Source organism: Calonectris borealis, chromosome 11, assembly GCF_964195595.1.
Source record: "Calonectris borealis chromosome 11, bCalBor7.hap1.2, whole genome shotgun sequence".
NCBI lineage: Eukaryota > Metazoa > Chordata > Aves > Procellariiformes > Procellariidae > Calonectris > Calonectris borealis.
The window spans coordinates 16,602,264-16,614,512 of record NC_134322.1 but is presented as its reverse complement, the minus strand read 5'-3'; the positions used below and the strand labels follow the sequence as shown (position 1 = coordinate 16,614,512).

Here is a 12,249-nt window from a genome sequence, read left to right as displayed (position 1 = left end):
ACATCTTCTTAAAATAGTTTTAATAGCAGCAGAGCAGTAAGATATATGTGAAAAAGCTTCTGTATGAGAATCATTTGGCAGGAATGCCACAGTTTCCCTGTTACAGTTGACTACCTGAGCTTTACTGGAGGCCAGATACCATCCCATCAGATAAAGTTACTTCCGTTCATAAATAATGCATCATCCTGTTTTATTCTAGTTTAATTGGTTTAATTTACTGATCTCTGATTAATAAAAGCATAAAACTGAAAAAAAATGTATGCATGCAGAAATCTAAAGCAAACTCTGAAAGGCAGTCTTTCGGCCGAATTAATTTAATCTAAAGGACCACTTATATCGAAACAGAGACTAACAATAAGATGGAACTATATTCCTCCAGGTCAGTTTCTGTGGCAGACACTATGGAATGAGAAATATAGACCACACTTAATTTGAACAAAGAGGAGAAGGATAATTTATGCATCAAAGAAAGTGTTACAAAAACGTGTTACATTTTTACTGCATGCTATTTTTCCGCCTTTTCAGGTTTCCTGTTTGATTGGTAAAACTGCAGTCAGGAGAAGACAAAAGCATGAAAATATTTCTGGGGTTAAAAAAAAAGCCTGTCAGTATTTTCTATTGTTTGGAAGCTTTCAAGATGCAAAATGATATTTGCAGCTTGGCAGTTAGGGGAGCTTTTTTAGAATTAAACCTTTGGAAATGTCTCCATTACTCATGCTGATAAGGAGCTATGAGCTGACATTCTCAGCAAGTCCTTTTCCTGTGCAGGACATGCTGATGTTTCTCTGGCAAATGTAGCTAAAATTTGTGCAGGAAAAGATGTGCATTTGATCCATATCCAAGAACAAGTAGGCGCAGGATAGAAGAGTCAACAACATTCACTGAAATTATTCAGGAGCTTAAAGATAGCACAGATTTTCACACAAGGAAAAAATATTTCGGATATCTTTATGACATTGAACCAACATCCATGTGGGTTGGGGTTTTTTTTTGTTTGTTTTTTTTTTTTTGTATTAGTATAGTTGTCCAGATCAGGGTAAATTCATTAAGGTCAAAGCTGACTTGCACCAAGATTTATGTAAGACTGGAGGAATTCTGTTGAAATTAAGTTAGCTTTAAGGTATGAAATAAAGTGTGAGGTTGGATTGTCTGGCATGCCAATCTTCTTTCCCTCTTGAGAAGCTTACTAATTGCAAGAAGGCAAATCTACTGATGTTGTAACATTATTCACCATTGAAGTGAAATATTATAACGGAAGGAAGGAATTGTGAAAGCTAGTATGGAATATTAAGACTTCTTGTACCCTGTGTCAAGAGGCATAGGAACAGGAAGGTAGTTCTTCCGTCATTCAGGATGTGATTAATAATGTCTCATTATTTCATTCAGGAACACCTAAAACAAAAGACTCCTGAAATGAAATAGGTATCTGGCATGGCATTCAAAGCTTGGATTTTCGAATGAGTTTTTGTGCTAAGATCTGAAATCCCACTAAATTTAGATGAGAATTGAGTTCGTAACACACTTGTTCTCTTTTGAGCATCTTGGTTTAAGTATATTTATTTCTCAATTTACATAGTTTTCTGACTTGGAAGTCCCATAGAAATTCTGGTGGCCATGCAAGATGATGTATTCCAAATCATTTATTCACAAACATATCCAAGTACCATGCTACAATACTATGTCACAGTCTATATATAACTAGCTTACCTGATGTAAATATGGTGTATATTTATTATTATTCATTGTTAAGGTACCTAGTCTTGGTTGAACGATATAAACCTCAAATTACTCCATTCTAGAGTTATTTAAAAACTAACAGGTACATTTTTGTGTTCCTTTTTTCATAGTGGGGAAAGTGGTGCTGGGAAGACTGTAGCTGCTAAATATATCATGAGTTATATTTCCAAAATTTCAGGAGGTGGCCCTAAAGTACAGGTGAGTTGGTACAGAGTAATACTGAAGCATAAGCATAGTCCAAAGGTGTACTTCAGAGACAGAATGACAAAGGTATGCCTTGGCAGACACTGGCAGCCAAGAGGCTCTCTACCAGAGAAGCTTGTGGGTGAGCAGCTAGAAATACATACAAGCCCTCAACAGCAGAGACACGACTGAAGGGGACAGTGAACTGCTTGCTTGCAGATTGCTGGGCTGCCTGTGTGGTGGGAGCCATATGAGGGAAATCCACAGACGCAGAATCATCTCTGCTAGAAGTTTTGTAACTCTCATGCTGTATTACGTCTATAAGCAATTTTTTTTAGTTAAGGGCTAAAAGGTACCTTAATTATTGTTCTTAACCAGATTAAGAACAATAACCAATCTCGTTTTAGTAGATGTGTGGTTTTTTTCCTCCTGTGTTGGCATTCTATTGAAAACTGAACCGGCTTTTCGGGTTTTTATTACTTCCATTAAATCTCTGATTTGTATGCATACGTCAGAGAGCCAACAGCAGGAGCATCATCTTGTTTTATGAGGTTATCTAGTCAAAATTTAGAGTATCTGAAAGCTAGCTGAAACAACAAATAGTTGCTTTTGTTAATGACTATACTATCAATGTCTGCTCTATCTATCGAAATGTATTAACTAAAGCTAATTGAGTGAATTAGCCGTAAAAATTTCCTCAATGACGTTACAATGTCATTCATTGACAGACAGGCGGTGGTATGTAGGTAGCAGCTGCTTTTACTAGTCCACTCTTTTTGAGTGCTTACTGTTATTTTTTGCTTTATTGCAGTCTCTGATGTTGAGTATGTTCTTTCCGCTTAGTTTTGCGCAACAGTGATACTGGGAACATTGCAGAGAATAATTCAGTAACCAAGAGAATGATCCAGAGAAAGTATGCATTGTGTTATTTTTGGAATAAATATAATCATACTTCATAAGTAAATATTTTGTTTTATTTAAAAGATTCCAGATTTTTGTACAAAATTTAAAAATACTCTTAGTGATTACAGAGTAGCGGTTGATGAAGTTGGTAAGTTGCCTTGAGCATTTCTTTTGGAATAAAATTGAATCTTCTCTTCACAACTCAGCATGCATTGGGTTTGTTCCAAAGCTAATATCTTGTCCATACTTCCAACTCCTAGGATCAGATAAAGAGACAATAGCAACACACTTTATTGCTTTCTAAGACAGCTAGATAGCAGCATCATTGATCCTGAAACAGGTTGCTGGAGCACTTGCAGATTCCTAAATTTCATGCTGCTCTGACTTCATTGGTTGTGGTTCCAGACACCCAAAGAGATTTAAATGTTCATGTGTAAGAAGGAATTTGTTTAAAATCAAGGTGATGAAGAAAGAGATCAATTTATTGGCTGTGTTGCTTGGCAGAACAGTGAACAGAAGGACCAGTTTTTAGCCTCAGGTATTTTGTTCATTTGTAATTTTGTAGGATTTTGTTCAAAAAATAGGAACTAGAAACTTCAAAAAAACAGACAGATTCTCTTCCTTATCTGATCAAGAGGATTTCTCACAGATGCAGGCTTTCTTGCTTTTTTAATGTATAACTTAGATGTCACGGTTTTCTAGAAAATCTGTAAGAACTTTAAAAATGTTTATTTCTGAATCTCTATTTCTCTCGTTTCCTAAAATTTTAGCATGTTAAAGATATTATTCTACAGTCCAACCCTTTACTGGAGGCCTTTGGGAATGCAAAAACCGTACGGAACAACAACTCCAGCAGATTTGTAAGTCCCTCTACCTTAGAGATTACTTTATTCTTCCAACTTCTGTGCTGTTACAGAGACAGTATTCAAAAGTATAATATAAATTGACTACAAATGAGGTAAATCTAAGTAAAATATAAAGTGTGTTTTAAAACATAAGGTATATGTTGAGATGCCTCTATTTCATTCTGTATAGGTTGTGCATTTGTTTCTCTTAAAATATGTACTGGTCACAATTTATTTATAAAATGTTCAGTTTGCAAGCAAATAACTTACCAGCAACAAACTGGCCAGTTTTCCAGATCAGTAAAATATACGCAGTAATATATGTTTTTTTAAAAAAAAAAAAAGATAGCTTTTTTAAAAATAGATGAAACCATCCTTAGAGTTGTTTTATGGGAGATGCCTTTACTAATGTGTACAGAAAGTAGGCAGGAATTATTTTCAGTCTGTCATTATAAAATACTCAAGATAATATTGTGAAATGACCGCTAGATAACATACCATGGGTTCCGTTTTTAAAAGTTACACATAGGCTTTACAAATTTGAGGTTTGTTCCTCAGCCAACGTGAGTGTTAATGCAATTAATGTCTCCCTGAAAGAAAAAGATAATTGCTTTACCTTGCTTCCAAGCAGAACGCTATGTTTGCTGTTGGTTGTAAATCTGTTAAATTTACTTCCCGTATAGGTGAGCATTTTGGTTTCCTTTATACTAAGCAAGAGTGAAAAGAAACCACTGACTTCCTCTCTACATTTTCATTAACACGTGACATGTTATCCTGAGTCTAGCGCTGTGTAAATGCAGAAAGAAAGATAGATATGTGGTAGTTTAAGAATCTAAGCTTAGGTTATACCTTGAGGCAGCTGTGTCACTGCATCCCTAAAGATGAAGTATCCTAGTAACCTTCCTTGAGATACGGTACAAGTGCATGATTTCAGATTTGTATTTACTAATCATTCAACAGCTTTATTAATTTATTGCAGGGGAAATACTTTGAAATCCAGTTTAGCCCAGGTGGAGAACCAGATGGAGGGAAAATCTCCAACTTCCTACTGGAAAAATCTCGAGTTGTAATGAGGAATCCTGGAGAGAGGAGTTTTCACATTTTTTACCAGGTCAGAAGTGTATAGGTCCTTTCCGAGTTATTTAAAATAACTAGGACCAGTTTTTCGTTTTGATTGAAAAGTCGTTCTCAACACAGTGAGATTGATGAATGCATACTCAAGAAGGTAATCTGGATATCACTGGCAAGCTTGATATCACTAAGACACCATCTAACATAGACCTACCTAGCTGCCTTTCAGCTCTAGAACAAAAGTACTTCACTATTTCAAAGGCCTTGCTTGGAAATTCACTGTGAAATCCCATATGGAAAAGTCCAGTAGAATATAATAGAAAATGAGAACTTTCCAACAGATTTCTTTTTAAACTGGCCTATATAATTATACCTTCTGCTCTGAAATTCCATAGCACAGCTGTGAAAGAGAGATCTGATTCTTAGTTAAGTTTTCGAGGACATTTAGGATAATATCTATTTGTTGAATCCTCTAAGCGTCCCTGCTTCTTTTGTGTTTCAAAAGGCTTTTCTGGCCTTCACTGGTCCTTGACATGCGAGTTCCTTACCTGCTGAAGTGCCTTTGATCAAGCTCTACAAAACTAGAGTAAAGACAGGACATTGTAAGTGAGCGTAAGCAGCTTCACATAAAGTTGAAGTGCCATTGCCAGGACGGAAAGCTGAGTTGGAGCTGGAATTGCTCCAGGAGCTTCCAAGGTATACGAACAATTTGCCCTGTCCTGCTGATTTTCCTCTGTGGCTTGGAGAGGCTTTTTGACACAGGAGTTAAAAGACTATGGGGTTTTGACTATTCTGTTCTGAGGTTGGTTTGTTCATTCCTTCCTATTGCAGCCATGTCTGTGCACAACTGCATAGACTTTACATAGGTCTGAGGAGCCTCTCCTCTGGCATCACAGAGAGTACAGGAACCTTTTCTAACCACTCTGTTATTTATTCTTGTCCCTGTTGGCCTAAATGATGCAAAGAGATGCGACTTGAGCCATGCTTCAAATCAATGTAGTATTGGATCAGTTCAAAACTTGCTTAACATATGCCATACTGGGCATAAAGGACACTTGGCCTCACAATTAGAGTCACAAATAATGCTTTCTTAGTATGTTCTTTCAACTCTGCCTACCTTTCAGTGGACATGGAAAACACGTTGCTCGTGAAGATTTAGATAATACATTGCAGATTGGAAAACCTGCTTTGCCTTATCTTTATGAGGCAGAGATAATGAAAGGCATTCAAGTCAGTCACAGTTTTTGCTTTTTATGAGATGTGGAAGTTAGAACTAAACCATTCATGGGAGTGGGAATGAGAATCTGGTCTTTTGGGTTAAACATTTAACAAAACATAGGAAGGATACATGTCTTGTATGTACGGCACAGCACTAGCCATATCTCTCCCAGTAATTTCAGGCTCAGTCACCTGTTTCTGACCTGCCTCATCTCTGCTGAAGATTGTTGTATGATACCTAATTTGGGGATTTTTATTCTGCAGCTAATTGAAGGGGCCTCCTCGGAACAAAAAAGCAGTCTTGGCATTACCAGTATGGACTACTATTACTATCTGAGTCTCTCTGGGTCCTACAAAGTTGATGACATCAATGACAAATCGGATTTCCAAGAAACACTGGTGAGTTTTTTACTCTATGATTTGCATAGTGGTGGATGTATGTTCATTTCACTGTTCATTTGAAGCAAAGATATTGATGTATTAATGTAGGAATGAGAAATGAATGTAGATGTAACTTATTTTAATTGTATTTTACCCTGAGGAGGAGGTATATTACCCTGCAGAGGTTCTATGTTGCAGCCTAACAATCCTGAGAAGATAGATTCTTTTTATAGAAAGGCGTTTTGTTTTCTGTTCTTTTTCAGAAGGGTGCAAATTTAATGAAATTTGAGTGCAGATAATCTGCAGTGTGAAAAATGTGAAAATGCAAACACAGTGAGGAGCTTCCATTAGAAGAAAATATAAGAGAGTGCCCTGTTTTAGCTGAATTCTTAGTGGTGACTGATCTTCCATGCCTATTTAAAACAGCGCAACTGAAAGGCTGGAGAAGGGGACTTAGAAAGCATAGATCAGGGATCTTTATCCAGTGCTGTTGCCAATTCATTGTGCGACCTTTATGCGAGTCATGTCAACTTGCTGGTCTCCTATTATTAGAAATTTACTATTTCAATTAAGCATATTAACACATCTTCCTGTTTATATATGTAACACATTTAAAGGCCTAAAAAAAAAAAATCGTTAACTGTTGTATTCTAGCTAATTTGATATTTTAGAAAAACAGTCAGCTGAGAAGACATTCTATAAGTTACCATGTACTCTAGACTCCAAAACCCAATGTTGTTGTGGATTATTTTCTAGTAAGTGGCTGAAATTCACAGCCTGAGCCAGATGGACTGTGCTGCTTTTTGGAGTCATTCAGTACAGCTTCACAGTTCTTAGTCTCAGTGGATAAACTGTCTGTGTAGAAGGAATAAAATCATTGTCTCTTAAGTTTATTGTTTCCCATTTGGCAATGAAACTATTTATTTTAGTGTGATGCTTAAGAGCAGGTGCTTGTTTTTTAGTAACTTTAATTTTTCCAGAATTTATTTTGCTAACACATCTTCTAAATGGTGTAGATGCTTCTGTATTTAAAAAAATACAAAAATGCTGAAGTAGGACTTCTGGTACCTTTTGAAACTTCTTTGCAGGCTGTAATGAAATTTAGATATTTGAACTGTTTTGAAAAACTCGAATTTTTAACATCAAAATTTTAAAAGGACTTCTATGACAAGAGTCATTGAACAGATTCTTCGACTGATTCAATTTTTTTTTCTTCCCAGCATGCAATGAGTGTGATTGGGATCTTTGCAGAGGAACAGGCATTGGTGCTGCAGATAGTGGCAGGAATACTGCATTTGGGAAACATCAGCTTCAAAGAAGTTGGCAACTATGCAGGAGTGGAGAGTGAGGAGTGTAAGTACCTCTGGAAACTGTTATAGAATTAGCAGTGGGCTGAAACCCAGATGGCATAAGGTGAACTGCAATTTTGAGCTGCTTATCCAAACACAGTGCATCATTTCTTATAGTGCGAGGCTGCTAACTTAGATTCTCTTTCAAAACCAATGGTCCTGAGGCCCCTGTTTTGTCTTGTACAATGCCGCTGACTTAATAGGAGTGAAATTTTGAATTTTGAATTTAAGAAATCCTTTTCCAGCCTTTGAATATGAAGTAATAGAAATTCTGAGAACCGCTTTCAGGCAAACTTGAACTCTGTTCCTTTCAATGCATCAGCACGCATTCATAAAAAAACCTGTTTCTTATCTGGTTTGTCTGACCTCGTTGCCATGTGAAAGCAGCTACCAAATTGTGGAGTATCCCCAGTCTCAGGTACACGGTCAGCGCTCAGGCATATATATATATATATGTGTACATGCATCCAGAAGAGGTGCCTTGAAAACAGAAATTCAGAATTGAATTGAAATGCAGAATTTACATACTACAGTTATGTTCCCTGTCTCAAATTTCTTAACCCATACCTCATTATTAGGCACATCTTCTGCGTAACTATTTCCTTATTATTTCCTTATCCACAATGCACTGTCTTTCTATCCTTCACCTCTTGCTGCTGTTTTATATCAGCTAGAACCATATCAGCAAGATGTCAAAAGATGAATGGATCTTGAGTTTTAAACATTTTTGTCATGATTTATACCTTGCATCTAACGTAGATTTTATACTACTTTGATAGTTTAAGGACAGAGTGGATAAGCACAACATATGTAGTAGCTTATACATATCCATTTGTTCTTTTAACTCTTATTTCAGAATGGTCCTTATGTTTAGGAAAACTGCATTTGTTTAGTTATAGGTAAGTTAAATATGAGTAAAGTATCTTGTGCAGTCAGCTTCCCACTCAACTGTATTAATTTCTTAATTTGAGAGAATAGTTAAGTGAACCCAAAGAGAAATATTTTGTGGTATTTTATACATCCAAAGAAAAGTATAGGATTTTTCATATGCTTTATGATTCCAAATGAGCTACTGTGCTTCCATTTAAATCACAGTATTAAATCTTTCAATGAAATCCAGACATTTAATAGCCAGACGAGATAGATACAGTGTGTTGCATCAAAAAGTAACAAACTGGAAAGACATGAGTTGAAAATAAGTTGGTAAATGTGAATGTATTTCTGTGATGAGCCATGTACACCATATTTTTCTTGCTCACTGGGATATAAATATAGAAGTTGTGTATGAATAATGCATTGAAAAAATTAGCAGACAGAATGAATATAGAACTTATTCATAAACATGCTGCATTTTAAAGAAGCCAGAGAAGAAATAGCAATGTCTAGTACAATTTCTGCATTATGAAGTTGAAAGTTGGGTTCATTTCTCTTTCCATTAATCCTCTCCCCAGTTTACTGTTTGTCCTAGCCAACCAAATAGTAAAGCGTTTATAGCCTGGATAGCCACGAAAGATAAAACACAATGCAAGACCGCTGATAAGTCATGCTTTGCGTAAGTCTGAAATAATAAAAAGTTTAAGACTTTGGTCAATAGTGTTCTTGTTATTATACAGCGAGTTGCAGAAAAACGTGCAAAGGCCATTCTTCAAGACACCAAAAACTCTAGTCTCTTACTCTGAGTCAGAATCAAATCTATACAGACCATTCTTGACAGACATTTAGACAAATACTTCTTTAAAACTGCCAGTGATTACTCTACTATCTGTTACAGTGCTTGATTACATTAATAGTTGAAAAAAGTGTTCTCATTATTTATTCTAAATCTTCCATGTTGCAAATCATGCCAAATACTATTTGTTCTCTCATGGATGCAGAAAACAATTTAAACCATCCCTCTTTACGCTTGCATTTTATTGAAAGATTTGTTTTACACTTTCTGAAAACTGATGAAATGAACCTAATCTTTTTTCTTCACAGATTGTATTTAAAACTATTCCACAGAGTGTTATTGATTACTCTTTGAGAATCATTTTTTCAGTTACATGCATATCCTGCTTTATAGTAATTTCTAGATGATAACTCTGTGGTCCCTAACTGGGGGAAATAATCAGGCATCTTAAGAATGTGAAGTTATATCAAATCATGTCCAGCTATTCTTCGTTTACAGTAAATCATTACCACTGTAAAGGAAGAGTTTGAGGTATGCATGGTGGTTCTTACCATTATACTCTCTTCAGAAATTCTTACAGTAGTATTGGCTAAATACTTATTCTGGCATCTTTACAGTATATGTGAGCATATTTGGTCTATAATTACGTACGTTCTTTTCCATTTTAAAGCAGATGATGTTTGACTTTTTCATGTGCTCTTCAACCTGAGTTCTCAGTGAGTTACCAGGGATGTTTGCCAGTGACTCAACTTTGGTTAGTTGTGTGGTTCCTAGTACCCTAGGGTAAATTTAATCGGCTTGCTGATGGTAATGAATGAGATTTCAGAAAGCTGGTGGTTATTTGCAGTTTTAAAAATAATTTTGGATTAATGTACTGAAGGGTTTAGCGAAATCATGCTATGACGTTACAGATGTGATTATTTTACATCCTCCTCACACCACTAAAGTAGATCTGAAAGCAATGGAACATGGAGGAAACATTCTTAGAAGATTATGTGGTTTAGCAGAGGTGCAACACCAACTCCAAAAGCTGCCCTTGGGAGCTCTTTCCATATGCTTTCAAGCCGTTTCTCTTTTTCTGTTCCTTAAGGTGTGTGACACCTGCAGCTAACATCTGCACCACGTGCTAAGACTTTTAAACAAGGGAAACCAGAATTTGAAAAGTAATTCCAGAATAAGGGATTAAAAAAAACAATGGCAAGGCAGTTGAAAACTTTTTGCAATATCGTAACTTAGAAGAAGAAAGGGAAAGAATATTAGGAAGCAGATAGCATTTAAACATTTCATGTTTTTTCAAAGAATTTTCAAATTATGTCAATTTTATTTAATGTATGAGCTCTATGTTTTATTTCCATGTCCTCCAAGAGTGATTTGTTTGAATCACATAGTTCAAAACTATGACCTAAGCCAGCTTACATGTTTAAAGGACTGAAGGTACAGAAATAGCTGACTATTTTACTTCAAGGTGGTTTATCTTAATTGAAATCCATGTAGGTAAAGAGTTGAAAATGTCCTTGGGGAGCTTAGGGAAATTTTAAAGACATAAATCCCTCCTCTTCTTTTTCAGCTGCATGCCCCATGAGGTTTATTATTGCTGATTGTTATTAGAGATACAGCTAATTTTTTTTCCTTCATTCTGTGTTGGTTTAGTCTGTAAGTCATAATCCAGCAACCCCGATCTTTCTTGCAGTTTTGGCTTTCCCTGCTTTTCTCCTGGGAATTAACCAGGACCGCCTAAAGGAAAAACTGACCAGCAGACAGATGGACAGCAAGTGGGGAGGCAAATCTGAGTCCATTAATGTAACATTAAATGTGGAACAAGCCTGCTACACCAGGGATGCACTGGCCAAGGCCCTTCATTCCCGTGTTTTTGATTACTTGGTGGATGTAAGTTGGATTTGCTTGATTCTACTGAAGCATCAAAACAAGTACGAGCACACTAGGAATGTTCCTTGCAGTGCTTTTCTTGTCCGTCATTTCTTTCACCCGATATGTTTCTTTGCCTAAACCTTAGCAGCAGCACTGAGCAGTGCAGTGGGAGCATGACCACAGATAGCAAATACAAGGCACTGATTATATGACAAATGCTACACTTCCTTTGAAGCAAATGAGGTGTGCGTTCAGCATTATATTTGCTCAGTCTCCTGCCACAACTATCCCATACGATATTCTGACATCTCCTTCCTGTCAGCGTCCATACTTCTCTGAGTCTTACTTTCTCCGACGTAGCTGGGCATTTTCAGATGAGCAGAATTAGTGGGTTACGGTCCCCTGCTCTTTTACCCCACTCTCCTGCAAAGAACCCCTTCAGCATCCCAGTGTTGTGGCATTTGAGCACATGGTCAAATTCCATTCTCCATGCTAAAGTGCTCTCTGTTCAGAATGAGACCCTAGGCTGGATTGGTGGGGTAGAAACCTTACCTTTGGCCACAGATGCTGGCTAGATGAAGCAGAAGTCTCCATGGTGGCACTGCTAGTGTCTCAGAAGTCTCTCTTATCATGACAGCTCTGTAATTCCCACTATGTACCAGTACCAGCACTGTCACTGCAAAGTAGGGGAATGCAGAAATAGGTGAAAAGATTCATGGTACCATCTGCAAAATGCATCAAATGTCAGACTTAAAGCTGTTCTTTTTTTCTTGGCTCCTTTTCTTTAACTGAGCCAGTTACCCCAAAGGGGAAAGATTTTTACAAACAGTAGACCCAAAGGCTCACTAACCTGGAAAACAGGATAGTATACTGTTCATTTCCTAGCTGTTAATAACACTTTATTAAAAAGTGAAAGTAAAATACCCTATTACATAAGTTTGTATTCCATTCAAATATGTTCTTTTTGAAGAAACCTAGTATTTTTATATAAAGTTTTAAGGATACGAATATATCTTTTAAATAT

General features: G+C 36.6%; 1 protein-coding gene and 1 long non-coding RNA gene across 2 annotated transcripts in view; one reads left to right on the top strand and one right to left on the bottom strand.

The window, feature by feature from the left end:
- The window catches only part of MYO1E (myosin IE), a 93,431-nt gene that overhangs the window by 44,034 nt on the left and 37,148 nt on the right, over window positions 1-12,249 (top strand). Inside the window, exons 5-10 of the mRNA XM_075160209.1 lie at window positions 1,848-1,935; window positions 3,594-3,683; window positions 4,648-4,779; window positions 6,222-6,356; window positions 7,559-7,691; window positions 11,047-11,243. Of these exons, the coding sequence (XP_075016310.1) occupies window positions 1,848-1,935; window positions 3,594-3,683; window positions 4,648-4,779; window positions 6,222-6,356; window positions 7,559-7,691; window positions 11,047-11,243 (775 nt within the window). The remainder of the gene's footprint in view (window positions 1-1,847; window positions 1,936-3,593; window positions 3,684-4,647; window positions 4,780-6,221; window positions 6,357-7,558; window positions 7,692-11,046; window positions 11,244-12,249) is intronic.
- LOC142086772 (uncharacterized) overlaps window positions 7,700-12,249 on the bottom strand; it is a 33,256-nt gene continuing 28,706 nt past the window's right edge. Inside the window, exons 3-4 of the long non-coding RNA XR_012675249.1 lie at window positions 11,778-11,901; window positions 7,700-8,167 (exon numbers count right to left, since the gene is read on the bottom strand). This is a non-coding gene — a long non-coding RNA (uncharacterized LOC142086772). The remainder of the gene's footprint in view (window positions 8,168-11,777; window positions 11,902-12,249) is intronic.